General features: G+C 41.0%; 1 protein-coding gene across 2 annotated transcripts in view; it reads left to right on the plus strand.

Moving 5' to 3' along the window:
• The window catches only part of LOC126336587 (disks large 1 tumor suppressor protein), a 4,198,467-nt gene that overhangs the window by 3,714,497 nt on the left and 461,856 nt on the right, over nt 1-22,114 (plus strand). For both annotated transcript variants that reach the window (XM_050000444.1, XM_050000445.1), the window contains one exon: nt 15,115-15,262. In XM_050000444.1, coding sequence (XP_049856401.1) covers nt 15,115-15,262 — 148 coding nt within the window. The remainder of the gene's footprint in view (nt 1-15,114; nt 15,263-22,114) is intronic.

Raw genomic sequence — 22,114 nt, forward strand, 5'->3', positions numbered from 1 at the left:
ATCTGAAAAGCTAATCATTTGCATATCACAGCATCTTTTTTCCTGTCGGTTAAAATTCGCGTCTGTAGCACGTCATCTTCGTGGTGTAGCAATTTTAATGACCAGTAGTGTATAAAGCTCTCAGTACAGTAGTACGACTGAAATTATTCCTTGATGTCTCAACTCACATCCTATCACCCTTCCCCGTTTTCTACTCTGTGTTTACCATATACTCCTTTTCTCTCCGATTCAGCGGAGGACTTCCTCTTTTCTTATCTTGTATTTTTATTTAAGTTCCAATACCCTTCCATAGTAACACTCCTTAAAAGCTTCGATTCTCTTCCTTTCCAGTTTTCTCACAGCCCATGTTTCATCACCATTCAATGCTGTGCTCCAGACGTACATTGTAAAAAATGCCGTCATCAAATTAAGGCCAGTGTTTGGAGCTAGTTGAGTTCTTTTGGCCAGGAATGCCCTCTTAGCTTGCGCTAGTCTGCTTTTTATGTCCTCCTTGCTTCGTCCATTATACGTTATTTTGCTTCCAAAACAGCAGAATTCCTGCACATCATCTAGCTCACGTTCCCATATTTCTATAGTAAGCTTCTCCTTAATCCAATTTCCGCTGCTCCTTATTTTCGCCTTTCTTCAGTTCCTCTAGATCCGTATTCTAATTCAGTAGGCTGTTCATTCTATTCAGCGTGTTCTCCAGTTATTTCTCGGTTTCACCAATGTCATCATCGAATCTCATCTTATACATCGATTAACCTTGAATTTTAATCAACTCCTGAAACTTTTGTTTTATTTCTGCTTCTCTGATATACAGGTGGAACAGTAGGGGAGAAAGACTGCATTCTTGTCGTACAACCTTGCTAATCCGAGCACTTCGTTGCTGATCTTCAAATGGTTCTGAGCACTAGCGACTTAACATCTATGGTCATCAGTCCCCTAGAACTTAAAACTACTTGAACCTAACTAACCTAAGGAGAGCACACAACACCCAGTCATCACGAGGCAGAGAAAATCCCTGACCCCGCCGGGAATCGAACCCAGGAACCCGGGCGCGGGAAGCGAGAACGCTACCGCACGACCACGAGCTGCGGACTGCTGATCTTCCATTCTAATGGTTCCTTCTTGGTTCTTACGCATATTGTATATTGTATTGTATGTCTGTAATGTATGTTAACCGGGGACCTAGATACGATAGAGAGGCTCCGTCCCTGCCGCAGCCGCTGTGGTCCACAATCCCACGACGACTACCGCAGTCCACTTCACCCCTCCGCCGCTCCACACCGAACCCAGGGTTATTGTGCGGTTCGGCCCCCGGTGGACTCCCCAGGGAACGTCTCACGCCAGACGAGTGAAACCCCTATGTTTGTGTGGTAGAGTAATGGTGGTGTACGCGTACGTGGAGAACTTGTTCGCGCAGCAATCGCCGACTTAGTGTAGCTGAGGCGGAATAAGGGGAACCAGCCCGCATTCGCCGCGGCAGATGAAAAACCGCCTAAAAACCATCCACAGACTGGCCGGGTCACCGGATCTCGACACAAGTCCGCCGAGCGGATTCGTGCCGGAGACCAGGCGCTCCTTCCCACTCCGGAAAGTAGTAAGTTAGATCGCTCGGCTAACCGGGTGGGCTATTGTGTATTACTCGTCGTTCTCGATGGCTTATACCTATTTTTCAGAGAATTCCGAATATCTTGCGCCACTTTAAATATTCTAATACATTTTCTAGATCGTCAAACCTTTTGACTGTTTCTTGATTTTTTCTTAGGTCTTACCAGGTCAGAAGTGCTTTTCTGGTGCCTTTACCTTTCCTAAAGCGAAACTGATCGTCATCTAACACATCCTCAACTTCTTCCCAATTCTTCTGTATATTATTCATGTCAACAACTTGGATGCATGAACTTTTAAGCTGCCCTTACTATCTTCGGAACTTTGTAAATGGTATATTTTAGAAAGTCTGATGGTATGTCTTCAGTCTCACCGATTCTGCACATTAAGCTGCGTTGCAGTTTGGTTGAAGTCCTCCCTCCCCCTCCCCCCCCCCCCCACTGATTTTAGAAATACCGATTTGATGTCATCTATGCCTTCTGCTTTATTTGATTCCAAGGCTTCCAAAACTACCAGACTCTAACTGTAATACCGTCTTCCGAATCGATTTCCACTTGATATTCTATCACGTCAGCAGGCCGATCCTCCCCCTGTTAAAGATTATCAGTTTATTTTTTTCACATATCTGCTCTCTTATCTATATTTAACCGTGGAATTTCTCCTACACTGTGAATTTGTCCTTTAATTTCATGTGATTTTGGTTTGACTTTTGTGTCCTTCCGACGACCATTTTATTTTTGGATTCTTCCCATTTTTCCTGCAGCCATTTCGCCTTAGCTTTCCTGCACTAGTTTTTTTCGTCATTCCTAAGTCACTTATTCTTAATTGTTTCTGAGCGCTTTTTACTCTCATCTTTTGTCGATCAATTGAAGTATTTCTCCTTATACTAAAGCTTTCTTTATCAGTTACCTTCTTTGTACCTACATTTGTCTGTCCAAGCTTTATGACTGCACTTTATAGAAGTGTCCAGTTTTCTTCAAGTGAACTGTCTGTTGTGGTATTCTTCATCGCAGCATCTGCAGGCTCAGAGATTTCAAAGGCACGTCAGCATCCCTTACTACTTCAGCATCCCATTACTTTCCACATCGATTCCTCCTGACGACTCTCTTAAACTTCGGCTTACTCTTCATAATTACTTAATTGTGCTCAGAGTCTATACCTGTCCCTCAGTACGTCTTACAATCCAGTATGCGATTTCGCGTCATATTTAATAAAACTGTCGACGTTTTCGCTGATATTCTAATCAGCGTTCATCAGACTGACTACCTTCCTCGCGTTACCACAATGGCTACAATTGGCTGGATTAACACACACCTTGGTTTTGTTTCCGTCAGTGCGCGGTTGTGGCTGTGAAGCCAACCCATCGAAATGGATATACTTGGCGTAGAGTCCCGTAACTCATTAAATCAGCCAAGGTTGTAAACGTAGAAGGTTCGCCACATATCCAGACCTCACAATTACTGGCATAACACACAGTACACATGTAACAGTAATTAACGAGCGTAACACCTGGGATTGTATGATGGGGTTACTGGACCACCTAAAATCGGTTGACAACAAGATGTCTCTGTGTGTAGGTTCAAATGGCTCTGAGCACTTTGGGACTTAACTGCTGAGGTCATCAGTCCCCTAGAACTTAGAACTACTTAAACCTAACTAATCTAAGGAAATCACACACATCCATGCACGAGGCAGGATTCGAACCTGCGACCGTAGCGGTCGCGTGGTTCCAGACTGTAGCGCCTAGAACCGCTCGGCCACCTCGGCCGGCGCTGTGTGTAGGCCAATACGCCATTCAGCGCTATTCCTTCTTCGTCGTCCCAATTTGAAGATCTGAGAACTTGCGCTAGACTCGCTGAAAGTATCAGTAATTGTGCTGGTACGTAACCTCCTTGTCTAACTCCGCTTTCAGTTCTGTATTTTCGTCTGATTTAGTCTCAAGTGACATATTCGTATTCTCTAATTTGGCTTGATGGCAAAAAAATTTTCAACATGCAAGAAGTTGGTTACCACCATAACAGAGTATTTTGCAGAATTTTACTAAACCATCTCTTCCGATGGGAATAAATAACTGAGATCTCGCTGGCTAAACTGTATTGTCAAATGAGACTATATTAAGGGGTAACACCACTGTAACCGCCTAAAAAACCGTTGCCTTGACTTGTTTTGGGTGAAGTAAAGGTGATAAGGAAATAATGGTTAGGTAGTTATTGAGCATATATTTAAGTATATTACAAAAATATTTCGTCGGAAACTATTACAGAATGGGACACCGTGGCGATTCTCCCGAGGCACGGTGAATTTGAGGCGATCTGCGGCAAGCATTGTAACTGGTGCCAATTTGAATCTGAAAAAAAGAAAAAAATCTACGTGTGTGTAGCTAGTGAACCACATACGGATTTTATAAATATTGATTTTTGTGTTATTGGCGAGTTTTTGAATAAAATCGTTCAATTTTCACCAAAAAAGGGCTGTCATTTATTAATAAATATTGTTTAAATTAGCTAATCGAGACACTCCCACGTGGTTCACTTTCAAATGTTATTTGAAAGTTGAGGTTAAATTTTCAAATAAAACGATTGAAAATTGTTGGACTTGTGCTGCGTGCCGTTTCGAAAAGTCATATTTAGAGAAAAAGCGTTTGAAGTTTTGATACGTATTATGGACATGAACAAATGGAAAACTTCTACTTTTAGAAAATACTTACCATTAACTTGCTATCCCAAGACTGACCTGTCGTACTGCTGCCGTTGCGATAGAAATCATATCCACTAGTTTATTATAGAACGATTGAAATATTGGTCGTGGCAATTCCGTAAACGCACACATCTTTTCAATTCCGTTTTACCCTACTCCAAGCAGGCGTAGTGCTAGGGCGATTCGACGGTTGATTTCGTATCTATTCGGTATGAACTTACTTCTTGTTATAACAACTTGTGGGTAGTTTGGGCAAGCAATAATTACTGTGAAACCTAAGCCTCGAGGACTTCGTTCTTGCAGCGTAAGGTCGCATTGCACGTTTTACATTTTACGTGTTGAGAAATAAAAAAGAACACGACAAGAAAATTTATAATCCTATAGCTCAACACATAACTCACATCAAAATCGTGGTAACTAACTTTCAGATCCTTAACAGAGGCACTGAATCCTTCAGAATTGCTCTCAGCCTCATATCTATTCTTTGGACGCTTTGATGACGTATTGCTTCGACGCCGCGTTGGATACGATGCTTTCGTACCTTTTCTGCTCGAGTACACTTTCTTACCATTAATTTTTACTTGAAAGGCAAAACTGTATACTACGAGGGTTGGAACTTAAATAGCGGCAACTATTTATTCATAACCAATACAAATGAGTTGCATGTTTGCACCTGTTAATGTCCTTCAAAGTAGTCACCAGCTTTGTGTAGAACCCGTTGCCAGCGATGTGGAAGGCGTAGCATACCGTTAGTAGAGCCTGTTCTGTTTGATGGTGCGAATAGAGCGGTCTAAAGCTATGGTGATTCTCGTGTACTACTGTGATGGTGTTATCCTAACGCATTACGTTCCTCCACGGCAGACCGCCAATGCACAGTATTACTGTTCTTTTTTGGAGCATCACCTGCGACCATCTTTGCGAAAGAAGCGGCCACACTTTCTGCTCAACCCACCCATCATTTTGCAAGGCCATGCGGCGGCGCATACAGCGCAAGCTGTGGTTCTTTTTTCGGTCGATGGGACTGGGAAGTACTGTACCGTCCACCATACTCCTCGGACTTGAGTCCTTGTGACTTTGATTTGATTCCGAAGATAAAGGAAACACTTCAGAGCTTTTCCAGAGATTCGACAGGCAGTAGACCGCTCCATTCGCGCCGTCAACAGAACAGGCTCTGCTACCGGTGTACGACGCCTTACAAATCGCTGGCAAGGGGTCCTGTACAACGCTGGTGACTACTTTGAAGGACAGTAACAGGTGCAAACATGTAACTCTTTTGTATCGGTTGTGAATAATTAGTTGCCACTATTTAAATTCGTACCATCATATAAGGTGACAAATAAACTATAAAAATTCTATACTGCATACAAAATCAAGATTCGAAGATTTTTTAAATTGCGTACACGTACTGACACTTGATGGTGCCAAGCTAACGTGTTATTGTTCTGAAATGCTTCTAACTACACCCAAGCACTACAGGGGTATCAAATTGGCGCAGGTAGGGCGTTTCATGTACTCCAAGGCGCAAAAGGAGCAGTTTGGAATTTCATAGAACAATTTTTTCCAGGTATTAGACTTCTTGCCTTATATTTTAGAAGGTCCGAAACATCTTTTAAGCCGATGTGATCCTTGAGTTTCTCCCGGCGTATTTGATAATCAAAATATCCACGGGTGTACTGCCGGTCTACGGTGTCCAATGGGCACAATATTTCGGCGATCATACATGTCGCCATCATCAGGTGAACTGACGGACTGAGCTCCTGTGAACGTGCCGGCACGGAGATCCGTACGCTATGGCTGCTCAGAGGGAACTGGGTTTGGTCGCGGCGAGGAAGTCGCCATGGGTAGCCCACTCTCACCGGTGGTAGCGAATTTGTACATGGAGAACTTCGAGGAGGATGCCCTGTCATCATCCGAAAGGAAATCTATTTGCTTTTTCCGTTACGTGGACGAAACGTTCGTCATCTGGCCACATGGTATGGATAAACCCCTTGACTTCCTTACACATCTAAATTCCATACACCCCTACATCAAATTCACTATGGAGACTGAAACGGAGGGTACATTACCTTTCCTTGACGTCTTGGTCAAGAGAAGGGCTGACGGCACCCTAGGTCATGGGGTGTATCGCAAGACAACGCACACTGATCTGTATTTGCGCGCAGACAGCTGCCACCACCCTTCACAGAGGAATGGGGTACTTAAAACTCTAGTACATATGGCGCGCACTATCTCTGACGCAGAGAGTCTACCCCAGGAATTGGAACATCTGAGAACTGTGTTTCGAAAAAATGGGTAGTCAGAGTGGCAGATTGAACGTGCTCTCCGCCCAACCGCTACAGCACAACCTGTGGAGATGGATGAAATCACGAGGGAGGAGGTAGGCACTGCGTTTATTCCATATACAGGCGCACTCTCGGGGAAAATCGCCCGCATTTTGAAGAAACACCGGGTCGGAACTGTGTTTTGTCCTCCGAATAAAACTCGTGCACTGGTGGGGAGCGCCAAAGATGACCTCGGTTTGAGGAAGGCCGGCGTGTACCAATTCCGTGTCAATGTGGCAAGTCGTATATTGGTCAGACGATGCGTGTCGTCGAGGATCGATGCCATGAACACCAGAGGCACACTCGACTGATGTAGCCGAGCAAGTCGGCGGTCGCTGAACATTGTTTGTCGGGAAAACACGCTATGGAGTATGAACGCAGGAGGATTCTGGTACAGACGTTGAGATACTGGGACAGCGTTGTTAGAGAGGCCATCGAAATCCGCACCAATGACGACCTCATAAACCGTGACTGTGGCTATAATCTTAGCAAGGCTTGGGAACCAGCGATTGGGTTAATCAAGAGTAAATCGAACGAACTTATAGCTGTGACGACCACGGCGGACAGAGCCATCACTCCGACGTCATCTCAGACGCCGTCGCAATCTGTTCCACCTTGCGACCGTGGCGCGGGGCGCGGACGGTGGAGGGAGTGCGCCGCGGGCGGAGGGTATTTAAATCGGCCGCCGCCGCGACCGAACCCAGTTCCCTCTGAGTAGCCATAGCGTACGAATCTCCGTGCCGGCACGTTCACAGGAGCTCAGTCCGTCAGTTCACCTGATGATGGCGACATGCATGATCGCCGAAATATTGTGCCCGTTGGACACCGTAGACCGGCAGTACACCCGTGGATATTTTGATTATCTTTTAAGCCAATAAAAATGATTTTTTGAAAATTCTGCCGTGGCGTTAACCCGCAAGAAGTAATTAAAATAAAATGTATTGCTTTTTACCGGACTCTCATCAGCTAAAATCAAAATATTATTCTATCAACTGCCAGTTTGTGAGTGGAGTGGGAGATCCTTCCTTCGGTTGAGTGTGGAAGAGGGTATGCTGGACCTAGTGAGCTGGGGAAGCTGCCCTCGTCAGCTGAATATTAAACAATGACCTCTGGCATACAGCCGGGACCAGCGGCCAGTAATATTTGGCCCGCAGCAGTAAAAGCGGCCGGCGGTGCTGATGCTTCTCGTAAAACGAGATGTCCGAGCGCCGGCCGGGCGGAAGAGCTGTGTACGTAAAATCCCCTCGGGTATGCTGTGGACTGCGCTGCGTGTCAACGAAATGCGTGGCCGACTTCATGTTGTGCAGTCCGAGTATTAAAACTTCTCCTAGCGTAAAGCAGTCATCAACTGGAAAATTGGTGTTACATTAGGCGCGCTCGTATTGGAGACGTGGATCCCCTTGCCTGTGCCTGGCCTGATTACGTGCGCACCTATCTGGTTGTACACTGCGGTGAGTATTGTAAAGTTATACATAATAACAAGGCAATCCGGAGTGAATATAGCGATTACTTTCTTTCTTCCTTTTGCTTACGCCATAGTCCCGCAGGGTCGACGTGGTTAGAACAGATTTGGCAAGGTTGGTTGTAGGAGTGGGCGGATGCCCTTCCTGCCGCCACCCTGTACCCCCCAGGACAGAGTTAGTGTACCCCAGCTGTCTGCATCTAGTGTAAATCGTGGAATAGTGCGAACGTGTTTCAAATGTCTGCGACGCGTGTAACTGAGGCGTAACGTGGGGACGAGCTCGGGATGTGGAAAACCGCCTAAAAACCACATCTAGGCTGGCCGGCACACCGGCCCTCGTCGTTAATCCGCCGGACGGATTCGATCCGGGGCCGGTGTGCCTACCCGAGTCCATGAAGCAGCGCGCTAGCGCCCTTAGCTACCCTGGCGGGTTTCAGTGAATATAGCGATTACAAACGGGTATAGCTGTCTAACGCATAGCGATACGTCGATAAGGATACTAAATAGGACAAACTTTCCTGATGTTCTGCAAAATGTGTATTTGGTCACCAAACGACCTTCCGCTTCTTAGTCCACCGTTAGCTGACAACTGAATATCGCAAGCACAGATAAAATGACGTGCGACGTTCAAAGATATTACGGAACTGATCTGCATTTTACGAATCCGGATTGACGTCAGCTGTTTGTGACAGATGGAAATTTGTGCCGGGTCGGTACACGAATCCGGATTTCCCGCTTATCGCGAACGATCGCCTTAACGACTTCCGCTATCCGAGCAGACCTCCAGGACCGACCAAAAGTTCCATAATTATGTCACTGAGTCCACAACCTATACGCTCGCACGTCTTGTGAGAGGAATATTTTGTCGTCATTTTAGCCCGTCGAGGCATGCATGATACACTATTGATTGTATTATATTGTATGTTAACCGGCGGCCTAGCAACGACGGAGAGGCTACATCCTCGCCGCAGCCGCAGTGGTCCGCAACCCCACGACGACTACCGCAGTCCACTTCACCCCTCCGCCGCCCCTCACCGAACCACTCTTTCAGGGTTATTGAGTGTTTTGGCCCCCGGCGGACGCTCCCAGGGAACGTCTCACAACAGACGAGTGTAACCCTATGTTTGCGTGGTAGAGTAATGGTGGTGTACGCGCACGTGGAGAACTTGTTTGCGCAGCAATCGCCGACATAGTGTAGCCGAGACGGAATAAGGCATTCGCCGAGGCAGATGGAAAACCGCCTAAAAACCATCCACAGACTGGCCGGCCTACCCGACCTCGACACAAGTCCGCCGGGAGGATTCTTGCCGAGGACCAGGCGCTCCTTCCCAATCCGGAAAGCCGTGCGTTAGACCGCACAGCTAACCGGGCGGGCGCAACTATTGATGGTTACAACTCTGCGACATACGGAAGATTTGGTCGGAACTGGAAGCATGCTTGGATAGCCGAAGTGGTAAACGTGTACGAGAACCGGAAGTTTTGTGAGGAAGAGGTCTTTTGGCTAGAGGCGTTAGTACTAGGAGATCATGAAGCTGCCGGCCGGAGTGGAAGAGCGGTTCTAGGCGCTTCAGTCTGGAACCGCGCGACCGCTACGGTCGCAGGTTCGAATTCTGCCTCGGGCATGGATGTGTGTGATGTCCTTAGGTTAGTTAGGTTTAAGTAGTTCTAAGTTTAGGGGACTGATAACCTTAGCAGATAAGTCCCATAGTGCTTAGAGCCATTTGAACCATTTGTATGAATGCGTGTTATCTGTTCCTTCAGACATGTCCGAAAGAAAAGACACCACGCGGAATCAAAAGGTTCAAATAGCTCTAAGCACTATGGGACTTAACATCTGAGGTCATCAGCCCCCTAGAACTTAGAACTACTTAAACCTAACTAACCTAAGGACATCACACACATCCATGCCCGAGGAAGGATTCGAACCTGCGACCTTAGCATCCGCGCAGTTCCAGACTGAAGCGCCTAGAACCGCACGGACACAGCAGTCCGCCACGCGGAATCGGCAGCTGTGATACATATTATGTAATTGAGGTTGTAGGGTGGAGAAAGGAAAAGAAGGGTAGGGGGAGGAACTAATGTATCATCTATAGCGGGTCTTTGAGTGGAATCAGCAGCAGTGAGTGAAAATGTGCGCTGGACGGGGACTCGAACCCGGGATCTCCTCGTTACTAGGCACTTGAGTTAACCACTGAGATACCCGGGCACAGTGTTTATCGTAAATGTGCGGATTGTCTCGGCACACTCACATTCCCACCTAGCGCCACCTATCCGCATTACCGAGTGAGGTGGCGCAGTGGTTAGCACACTGGACTCGCATTCGGGAGGACGACAGTTCAATCCCGCGTCCAGCCATCCTGATTTAGGTTTTCCGTGATTTCCCTAAATCGCTCCAGGCAAATTCTGGGATGGTTCCTTTGAAAGGGCACGGCCGACTTCCTTCCCCGCCCTTCGCTAATCCGATGAGACCGATGACCCCAAACAACCCAACCCCCATCCTTGCCTTCCTTGCTCGCTAATTCTAGATTCCCGCTGGAGGTCGAATGAAAAGTGAATGTACACTGAAGACTGTGGATTCATTGCCCATCGAGGTGAATCACTTATATGTCTGACCTCCAGCGGCAATCTAAAATTAGCGAGCAATGAGGACATGGGCGGGGACTGTGGGTAGGTGGCGTTAGGTGGGAATGTGAGTCAGCTGCGGAGCGTGCTGAGATAGCCCGCACGTTTGCGAGAAACAGTGTCTGGATGACAGTGGTTAGCGCAACTGCCTAATAACCAGGAGATCCCCGGTTCAAGCCCCGATGCGGCACACACGCCGCTGATTCCGCATGTAGTCCCCATGCGGCTGATGTCATTAGTTCCTACTCTTTCATTTTGTTTCTCCCTCCCTCCACTTTCAATTGCATTAGCTATACATTTTAAATTTAACTGTCATCGCTAAATTTAATAAGAAGTTTAATGGGTGTATTGTTTCCAGCAAAAACCAATAAATTTAAATTTAAAAACAATGATGACATGTAGAGTGTTTACAAAGGAAAATATTACATTTTTACGACCCACAGAAATATTTACAGTAACTAAAAATGAAAAGTAGAGATTTTTTTTACGTGGGCGTCATTAAAAATAACAACAGATAAAAATGAAGTTGAATTTACTATATTGCAAGCTAATATTTGTGTAACTAAAACTGAATTCAGCGGAAGGGAAAAAGGAAATTAAGTTTTGTCATTTAATGCTAACTTGGCATTCTGTGTCATATGTCTCTTGATTTTAAGTATTTCCAATATATTTATCTTCTTGTGTTTCTTAACAGTTCGTAAAACTTCATACACTACATCATATGGGTGGTTGTCTGTTAAACCTTAGTGTAAACTAATTGCCACAGCTGTGCTGATCGCGATCTTTTACTTATTTTTAGTTGCTGTTTTAAAACCTGACGTGCATCCTAGAATATGCAGCAGTACGTGTTTCATAGTTAAAATTGTTTTCTTATTGTACTCGTATATACTGTTTACTGCATAGCACCGAAACAAACTGCGATCCCGGGAATATATTACAGAAGTGGAGACATTACCGGCAGAAGTCGCTAGACCGCCAGGCGATCGGAAACGCGAGATTTTCCGAGCTGTGACATAAATTACTCGTGCAGTTCAAGTCGTGTTCAAGAACAGCACTAGTTACGTCAACCGCGCTTTCCCATTTGACTGCACATGCGCAGCCATGCAGCCAAACCTGTTATGCCTAACTATCGGCATTTACCGCCAAATGCTAACGTCAGAGCGTTCATCCACGTTCCCTTCCCAGTAATGTCGTCAAGCGCTATTTAGTTTGTTTTCCTCAAAATTTGCCAAATACTTTACGAACTGTGGAACCATCGATGTGTCTGCGGAACTCCTTGTATCTCCGGGTTTGCTCCGCCCACGATTCCGCCCGGAAACTATAACTCCGGCCATCTAGTGTCTGTGGGTGGGTTTTGAGAGCCGCCGTGACGTCTGTGATGTATCGCGTAACGGTCAGCGCGGAGAGAAATGGAATCAGACGCGCCATTTTGGCCTGCCCCTGCCATCATCATTTATCCACGGCCGCTGCTTCTCGTTCTCGCTCTGTATCTCTCGTTTTTCCCGACGCCCGCCAGCCTGACGGCTCTCATGCACCCCAGCAATAGCAGCCTCCGCAGACACGGTTTCCCGGCATTGCCTCTTTGTTTACTCAAAGCGACGCACCCCGTCTCTCAGTGCCGGTTTCGTTATTGCCGAGGATATGACGGGACATTTGCAGCGCTGAAGAAAGTAGGCATTTCTTGGCTCTATATGTGGAGTTTATAACAAAGAATTATGGCTGACCTATTACGTCTCACGATTCACGAACTTGAAATGGTAAAAAACGTAGTGAAAACATTTTGTTTTCTTCAGAAAGTAAGTTTAATTTTCCACATAGCGCTTCAGAATAATGGTGATAGATAATCGAAAAGACAATTGTGGGCAGACATTAATCCTAGCAATACCAACGAATTTTGCTTAACGAGCATTACAAAGAGAGCAAGGAAGTGGGTGGGAGACCTTATGGCCACTCAAAACATTCGTTAATGGTTGTTGACTTATATTATGAACATACTTTTTGAAGAGGTACTGCTGTGTTAGGAGGTCTTGAACATGAAAATATCCTTTAGCACATTCTTAGCAACATAAACACGTTTTCAGTAATGTGTACTACCAAGGGGAGGGTATTTTAAGCCCAGCCTAAAAAAGTGAAAAATGCAAATTTTATTGAGTGTAGTTGAGTTTAACTTACAAAATAATTTTAAAGAGATATTGATGTAAGTAAGGTCCTGAACATGATGGCATTGAATACGATGGTCATTGTTTAAAACAATATCTACTACTGAGTTTTAAATTTTTGGGTTAAGTTTGACTGAAAAAATTAAAATATTTATGGAATCAGGCAGAAGAAAATATTAGAAACAGTAAATATTTTTTCCGAAAATTTAATATATTAAGTAACTGGCTGGGTCACAATATTTTAAAAAGGTGTGCACAAGGTACCCCTCTTCCCCTTTGGCGTTGAGAGGGTTGACATAGAAAATGCAATACTAATGCAAGTAAATGAATTTTGCTACTTAGGAAGTATATTAAGAGATGATAACACGAATATAATAGGTGTTAAAGGATTTGCAATGACTCAAAAAACTTTCAGGAATTGATGCCATTTATTAATAAGCAAGCAGTTTAATGTAGAAACAAGAAAGAAAATCATAAAAACATTTATTTGGAGCATTGTTGTGAAGGTTTTACTCTGGGGAAACAAGAAAAGAAAAGTTAGAAGCAGTAGAGATTTGGGTATAGAGAAGAACCAGAAAACACCCTGAACTGATAGAAAATCTAACAAACAAATGTTAAAATAAATTAAAGACAGAAGGACATTGACTAACATGAAACAGAGGAGGAAAACTAAAATAATTGGCCACATAATTTGACAAAACAGCGTCATAAAAACAACTTAGTAGAAAAAGTACTGAGGGATAAATCGAAAGGCAGACCCAGAACATTGATAATACAAAGTGTTATTAGTGGAACAAACTGGTACAACTACAACCCCAAATGGCACAGATGGTGAGGGGCAGAGAAGGATGGCTACATCAACAAGGCATTGCCTTGAGTGTCTGATGATGAAATATAGCTCTGTTGACCTCAGTGCATTTGGTTCTAGTGAGATCACAATGATCTCAGCACAGGTAACATCTTAATTCCAATAATATTCCTTCCTTCCAAATAATTTTTTGAGATTAAGAAATAGAAAAATATCACTTGATGTGGAATCTAGGGATGGGTGGGGAATATGTCAAACCATGGGTTATTCGCTTTTGCCATTTCAGCAATAGTGTAACACCACTTTCATTTCTCTCTGCTTTGGATCTTTTCTACTCTAACTCACTAGTCAAACAGCCTAAAAATCTTCGCATTACAAGAAGCAGTTGCCTTTTCAAAATACCTCATCATGATATGATAAGTGCTGACTTCCACTCCCCTCTAAAAATAACTTTCCATTCCTCTTTCTCTGACTGAATGGTTTCCATTTGTTTGCTACTTACGTTAACCGTAAATTTTGTCGTGTCTCACAGTAACAGTGCTGTTGTGTCTCATTAGGATTTCTGCACATACTTGAAGTGCTTTCACTGAAACTGAACAACTGCAGATGAATCAGTAATTATTATGTAGCTGATTATTCCATCGCTCATTGGTAGAAGAATGAATTGCGAGTGTAAATCATTTTGTGTTTTTCATTTATAAAACATATAACTAGTCTTTTAGTGTTTCCTATTTCGTCTTCCAATGATGTTGCTAAGGATTCCGGTGAAGAATATTATGAAATGACTCAGTTGCCAATTTTTTTTGAGTCCTCTTTTCAAGACAAGTTAAATTTTGTAAGAATTCTACCATTGAATTTTACAATAGCTACTAAATTTGATTGTGTCGTATATTAAGTTTTGCAAGCTTTAATGCACATACATGTAACTATTTCACTGATTCCTATTGTTTACAGTATTTTGTTTATTTAAGGAGTGGAACCTATAATATTTTTGTAGCTGTTCATGTCTATTTCAAAATGGACCTACTACCTACAGTTTTCAAATCATTTGATTTGTTGTACAGGAGACATTTCAAGATTTACAATTAAAATATTTTTATGAGAAATACCGAAGTTTTACATTAATTTATATACATTACTATGATACAGTTACAAATACTCCATAAAGTTTTCTTTGAAAAAATTAAAACAAAGTATGTAATCCCCTTTTTCTATAGTATAAAAAAGTATGTTCCTTATATGTAGTAACTGAGCTTTTGACTGCATGATCATTATACTATTATTTTATTTTACGGTCAGAATTTGTATATGTTAATTGTTCACCACAATTTGGATGCAATAACAAATTCATTTTCTAAAAAAAAAATAGTGGAATTTTTATTTTACATTAGTCATCTGTATTTACTTCTTTCTAAGAGCTTTTGACTACCCTGGTAAATGAATATTATATTTCAGCACGGAGAAAAAAATCTGGAAAATGTCACCCACGAAGAGGCTGTCGCAACTCTGAAGGCCACACAAGACAGAGTGGTGCTGCTCGTGGCGAAACCAGAAAATGCATACCTGCCGCCCCCACCTGATGTGTCCAATACACCTCCACCACGTAAGCTTATATTGTATTCTTTATTTTTGGAACAGTAGAGTGTTTCTTTACCTGAAGTATAAAACCTCATCCTACACAGTTAAGTTAAAATTGGCAATGTTTTAGGCAATGTAAAAATGTACTGAAATGTAAGAATGTGTGAAGTATGGAAATGTAACCCGAAGAACAGAACAAAACATTTTGCTGTATGTGTATTTTAGGGAAGCTGTTTTACATGATACATCTGCAAATAAAATATAGAGTCACCTACAACTCATACCAAAAACTTTAAAATCATCCTCACTCTATGGTACAGTGGCAGAGGAAAATAGTACTGTAATGTGAAACAAATACTGTAAATAATTCTTCTGATTTGGTTTTAGAGAATGAGGCTGTATCCACATTTATTATCAACATTTTTATAATCAAGCAATAGGATTCATGTTGTGCAAGCATTGACTGTTACATCTCAAATACCAAATCCTGAAGCTACTACACGCCACATATAACTAATTTCATTGACATATGTTTTACAGTTATCAAGTAATGCGTTTGACACACATTTTTCTCATACAATTCGAAATAATATTCATTTGAAGTGCTATAGTGTAAATTTGAGAAAGTATGCAAAAAGAAACATCCAACTCATGTTAACCTTGTATGCTTCCTTATGCTTCATACAGATTCAGTAGTGTTCATTCTTCTTGAAGTTACTAGAAACACACAGTAAAATTCAATTGTACAATGAGCTGCATGTTTTTCAGTGCTAGTGTCATTTGACTCATCGAAAATGTTTTTAGAGGCAGGCTTACGGAAGAGAATAACTGCGAACTCTGACATTTTACATAAGTCGTGATGTGTCAAGCTTAATTTATTAGAAAAGTTGTGTAATAGGCAACAATAATGTATTATACATCAAGAAGTGTGTATTGGAATTTAAAAAGGAAACATAAGAAAATGTGGCTGAGATAGCATTGTGTTCATAGTAAGCAAATGAACCTGGCCCACATGGCTTCAGGCTGGAGTTTCAATGAACAAGTTGTTGGATAATTTTCAATTTTCTCTTTTTGTTGCTACTAATTTGTGTTGTTGTTGGCAGTTATTTTTCAGACTGGTTATGGTTATTTTGGGTATGTGTTAAAGAACTGAAATTAGTTGCCCATGTAACTAATGTTTCTTTAAATTTTTCATTTGGATGATAGTAAGATTCCTTCTATGAGGCAACAGAATGATCCTTCCTCTGTCTGTATTCAATTAAATTTAGTCTTCTGTCACTGAAGACCTCATGGCTAATAAGTTGCTGAAGCAGGACCTTCCTTCTTGCTGTATATTCTTTTGGTTAGTTCTGCTCATTGTCATTTAACTGTTGCATTGTAAACAGAGATTCAAGAAGCTATTGAATTCTCAATACAACATGTAGCTGGAGTTACAGATGCATGAAGAGAAAATGTAATTTCCACTGTGTTGCATATGACAGTGTGTCCATATTATATCAATATCACTAGCCCCCAGTCTCCAATACATTCATGATCGTTAGATGTAAAAAGCAAGTTTAGCTGTGTTGATTTCTGTATGTTAGCTAATTTCATGTTGCATCACTCTTTTTGAAACCTAGGTTCTTAGAATAATAAAATAAGGGAGCATTATCATGATATATGCCCTGCTGAAATATGTATAGTATTTTCAGCTGTCATAAACATATAAGTCAGAGAATACTTTAAATGTCGCTAAATTTGTTTTTCATTTGTGTAGAACTTTGTGGGAACAGGTAGGATGGATGAACTAGTAGTGAGTAGAATTAATATGTGTTCTCATACATAGTTTTTTGATGCTACCAGTGAGTCGAAACCCATGTGAATTTGTAACGTAAAGCTACTCTCACCCTTGTGGAATTACAAGTGTGTGTGTGTGTGTGTGTGTGTGTGTGTGTGTGTGTGTGTGTGTGTGATTTATGAAGACCAATCATGTCACTGAAATATTTACTCTTAAAATTATCCATCCAAAAGTGAAATGTTAAATTGATTCAGTCATTGCAAAAATGCTCCAGCACAGTGATCTAAAACTATTACAGGTGATTGAGTAATAGTTGTCTATATGATGCCCTAATTGTACCCTCAAGTGAAGATTTGGCTGGAAGTATGGAACTTGTCTCTGAGTGAGGAGCTAGAATAGGCACTGAGTACCTATGTCAAGTTTGCCACATGTCTTTTCAAATTGGTGATTTTTAAATAGCCTGTGAAATGAAGTAAAAGTAAAGTAACTCAATAAAGTATTTGAAAACTGTAAAATGGCCCGTTATGTTAATCCCATTAGTTGAGTCAGTGTAACTGCTTAGAAATGCTGATTACTTACATTGTGGAAATATACAGGAGCCAAATTTTCAATGCCTAAGCCAGTAACTATGTCAACAAAATATTTTTTACATTCTTGCAGTTTCCCCACTGTTGTAGTAATTTATAATTCAAGGTGTGCTTGTCATTATGAGGGTCTCCTACTTACTACAGGTAGTAAGCGTGAGTCCGCATTACTTTCTTGAAGTAATGAACTTTAGATGCCAATCAGTTATTGCTAGCAAAGGATCTAGAAAAATTGTCTGTCGATTCAAAGGGTGTTGCGTCCTGGCACATCATTTTAGTTACTGCTGTTTTCATCTTGGGGCTCTTTTCTTCATGGGCATTTTCTTATTTAAATGCCTCTGAGCCTCCCATGCAGTGTCATTTTATTGTGATGCTTACATAGAGGCTTTCACATGTGCACTGTGTCATACCACTGCAGAAAAGATTTACATATCTGTTCTACTCTTATCACATTTCCCTCGGGCAGTTTGCATATCAGTGAAACACCCACGACTAAAAGAATGATGTGAGAGCATTGGCTCTCTGATTCAGCTAATCTTACACTTCATTTGAGAAGTTACTTTTTAATAAAAAGTTGTTTATTAATGGTTCTGTTAAAATTTGCATTTATTGTTTTTATATGCATATGCAGAGATGCCACTTTGTAGCACCACAAGATAAAATTAATTGTTGCTCAACTGCCTCTTGGTGACTCTTAACTTTGACAGCTTAACACTCAATATATAGTTTCTTTCCATTATATACCCATTCTCACATTTTCAACTTTATGGCTAACTGCTCCACCATAATAATTTACACAGCAAACCACTGTCATTTTTGCTGCAAGCAGGAAGACCATTGGGGCATTTGTTTATGTGATTTTAAAAATTAACTTTTACAAACAAGCTCTATAAGGCTCAAACTCTGAATATATGGGAATAACTGGTAACCTGTAGGATCACATGTTGCTCTTTGCTCCAAGTATGTTTGGTGACATTGTGAGTATTGTTTCAGCATTACAGAAAATTACCACTTAACTGAGAAAGCTGTGATTCATGATACACTGTTATGTAATATACATTAGTAGCACTAGAAAGGTGCTTGGTGCTTCCACAAATAATGGTTTCATGTATGTTATATCACTGCACCACAGTTGTTTACGAAACACGGTACCTAGATAAACAAATTGTATTCCCAGGTCGCTACTTGCCATTAGTTGTCAGATCAGAAGAGTGATCCTTGGTTTGGCTATTCCTCTCGCCAATTGTGGTTGACTACTTGGAAGAATGCATATTCCAAGGGATAGGTAGTATGTAGATAAATAAGCTTTTATTTTATTAGATCCATAGGGAGTAGATCCTTCACACTTTTTTGTTTCCAGAAATCAAAATTCTTCTGCCCAACATAGGCCACTTTCAGTATTTCTGTACTTCCTGCCACAATTCATCGAGGGAACATTTACTTGCTCAATTAGGACATGTTTGGAGGTGTCCCATATTGTGATGTTTGCTATGATCACATATATTGTGATAATACTGTATAAGGCCCTACAGGATGAGGTTGCCTTCTGTGGTGCTACACTGATTCTGATGCAGTTGAAGTTCTTCCAAATCTTCCATCTCAAGTTCTCACTGCTGGATGTTTCCTGCAGTGGAGGAGGACTGATAAGATCTTTGTTCAAGAATCTTGCATGGGATTTTTCCAGGTGTGATCTTAATTGAAAGTATGCTTATACTTCCTAAGGTGCTTGTGACCAATGCTTTGTGAGTTAGTGGTCTGTATAGTTTATCGAGCTACATAGGTTTCATACAGCTGGTCATTAGTTGGTGTATTTCATTTGAGCTGCCTGTTTGGTTCAGCTCCCCATCTGCTATTAGCAAGTCTTCTTAATATATTATTTCTTGCTCAAACTTTATGATAGGTCTTGCCACAGTGATGTTTGTACATCAGTGACTAGTACAGTAAAACATGTCACAAAAAGAAAATTGTCAATATTAAATATTTACAAAAATGTAAGAATATGCTGAAAATGTGGAATGGAATGGACAGATAGAATGGACAATTAGAAAAATATCATCCAAATTAGTGTATTACAATTTTCTGAAATAATTTAACATGATAGTACAACAAAAAATTGCTTTGATTCTTGAAGATTATAAATCTTCATGTTTCATAAATGAAGAAATTTCAGCAAAACAGCATGAGTATATTTCAGTAGTGGTTTCTCGCTTATTCTGACATGTATGTTAAGAATTATCTCTGAAACATCTTTGAAATGATTTCAATATGTGAAGGTACATCCATTTGATTACTTCATGTATATTATTGTTTTCTTCCAATGGCATTTAGGGATGAATCTGCAAATGTTTGACTTGGCTTTATGGTTTCAGTGTAAATTTTTGATATTACTTCCATTCCTATCTCTCTTCTTTCAGCTGGTGTGTCTTGATATTTCAAGGCAAATAACTTTTTGTCACATGAGATGTTTCTCATAAATTTTGTAGAAGTAAGATGAGTTCATCTGCAGGTGTTTCTATGTAAGTAATTAACAGCAATTGCTGACATGGCATTAGTAAACTCATAACATTTCAGTGATAATCTATTAAGTGAAGGACATTATTTTATAAATGTTTCCTTGTCAACAAGTAGATTTTTGCCTTATATGTTCTTATGTCATAGTGAACAGAAGAAAAAAAATCCATTTCTCAACATTGCCTTCAACATTTCATTGTTACATTTGTCTCTGTTGTTATCAGGTTATTTGTAGCACCAGTGATTACTGTGTTTCATGTATGCTAAATAAACAAGTTCATATTTTTGTAATGCACTTTATAAATGTCTTCCTTTTGGTACTGAACCCAGCTTTTAGTTTTCAGTGTTCATTCACTGCTCCAACAATGTTGGGTAAGAAGTGATGCCACTTTATTGCTATTTTGGTCATTGTTGGAGTTATGTTTCAATGCCCACTGCTGCTTTATACAAATATTAAAATGTTTGTGATCATTCAAAAGTAAGAGATATATTATTAGAACAGCATGTCAACCTGAAACAGATATAAAAATTTGTGGTCTGTTATATACGTAGCATATGGTCTAACCTTTTTTCTTTGTACTCCTTATGTGTTTGTAGTTGATAGATTCTCCAGGACATATGAACCAATCCATTGAATACAGAGCGTTCCAAGAAATTTTTGAATTGGGAATTTTTGAAAATTGCCATTCAAGTCTATATTGGTATGGCAAAAAAAAAAAAAATCCCAAAATTTACTGGTTTGCATAACATCCAGTATTAATGTAGTTTCATTTCAGGCTGTGTAATTCAAGGGGTGTAGCACAGTTGTGTATCTGGCTAAATTTCAGTTTGGGAAGTGTTGTTGTGATCTGCAATGGGAAGGGCCTAAATATATCCCCTTGGAATGGTAAACAATGTTTTATTTTTATGTTGAAAGGTGAAGACATTAAGTAAATTTCTTTGTTTGATTTCAGTATTATTATCGTCACCAGTGAAACCAGTCCACCACTAACAAGACTTACGTGTAGTCAGCATCGATTTATTCTATTTTTGACATGTCCCACAACTTTCCTTATTTCTCTGTAGTGATTCATTGCTCCAATGCAGTTTTTCCATCCATTGGAATGTTGAAATACACATTTCTTGTCCATTGTAGTCTTGCTAATTAGAAAATGTATGTGCTAAGATTGATCCTCCAATAGATGGAAATGAATAGGTTTGATCTGCTAGGAAAGAGGCAAATAAATACAGACATACAAATGAAATACATACAAGTGAAATTGTTAGTGGCTGCTGTTAAGACAGCAGTATAAAGAAGCACATATACAGGATTAGATAAAAGCAATAAATGCAGTAGGAAACAAAAAAAATGAAATGGAATGCTTTAAATATATAACTATATATACCTGATCAAATAGTAATGAAAACTTGTTCATAGAAATAGCAATAGGCCAAATGGAGATTTACTTTTACGCATGACATTGTACCTCATAATATGCAATACAGTCAGTATCAATGGTTAAGCTTAGATTAAGCCTGCACATGTCTTGGCCATGACAACATCAGAAAGACTTCAAGGAAAGAGAAACACCAACTGTCATTTAATCAAATAAATACTAAGCAATAATGATTTACTCTCTGTAGAGTATATGCTGCATTGATTTTACATAAAAATTGAAATTGTGCTGAATTAGGGCCTAAACACAGATGTATGTAGATTGTGCTTCCCATCTGCGTCATCCCAATACATTAAGCAAAGTTTCTCATTATCTCAGATTCTCACAGAATCAGTGCATCAAAATAAAGCATCAGTTCTCTCACTTTCTCTCTATGTGTGCATTTGTGATGCTTGAAGTGGTTCAGCAACTGTGCACTGATAACAGATCGAATAACCATTTCACCACGCGTTCTAAATTAAAGTGACCCACTTTTTGTGGGAGGGGGAGGGGGGGGGGAACTGATAAATAACACCTTTTTGAATGTTTGAGAATCTACGGGAGCATGATAGAATAGTGAGAGAATATCG

This window comes from Schistocerca gregaria, chromosome 2 (assembly GCF_023897955.1).
Source record: "Schistocerca gregaria isolate iqSchGreg1 chromosome 2, iqSchGreg1.2, whole genome shotgun sequence".
NCBI lineage: Eukaryota > Metazoa > Arthropoda > Insecta > Orthoptera > Acrididae > Schistocerca > Schistocerca gregaria.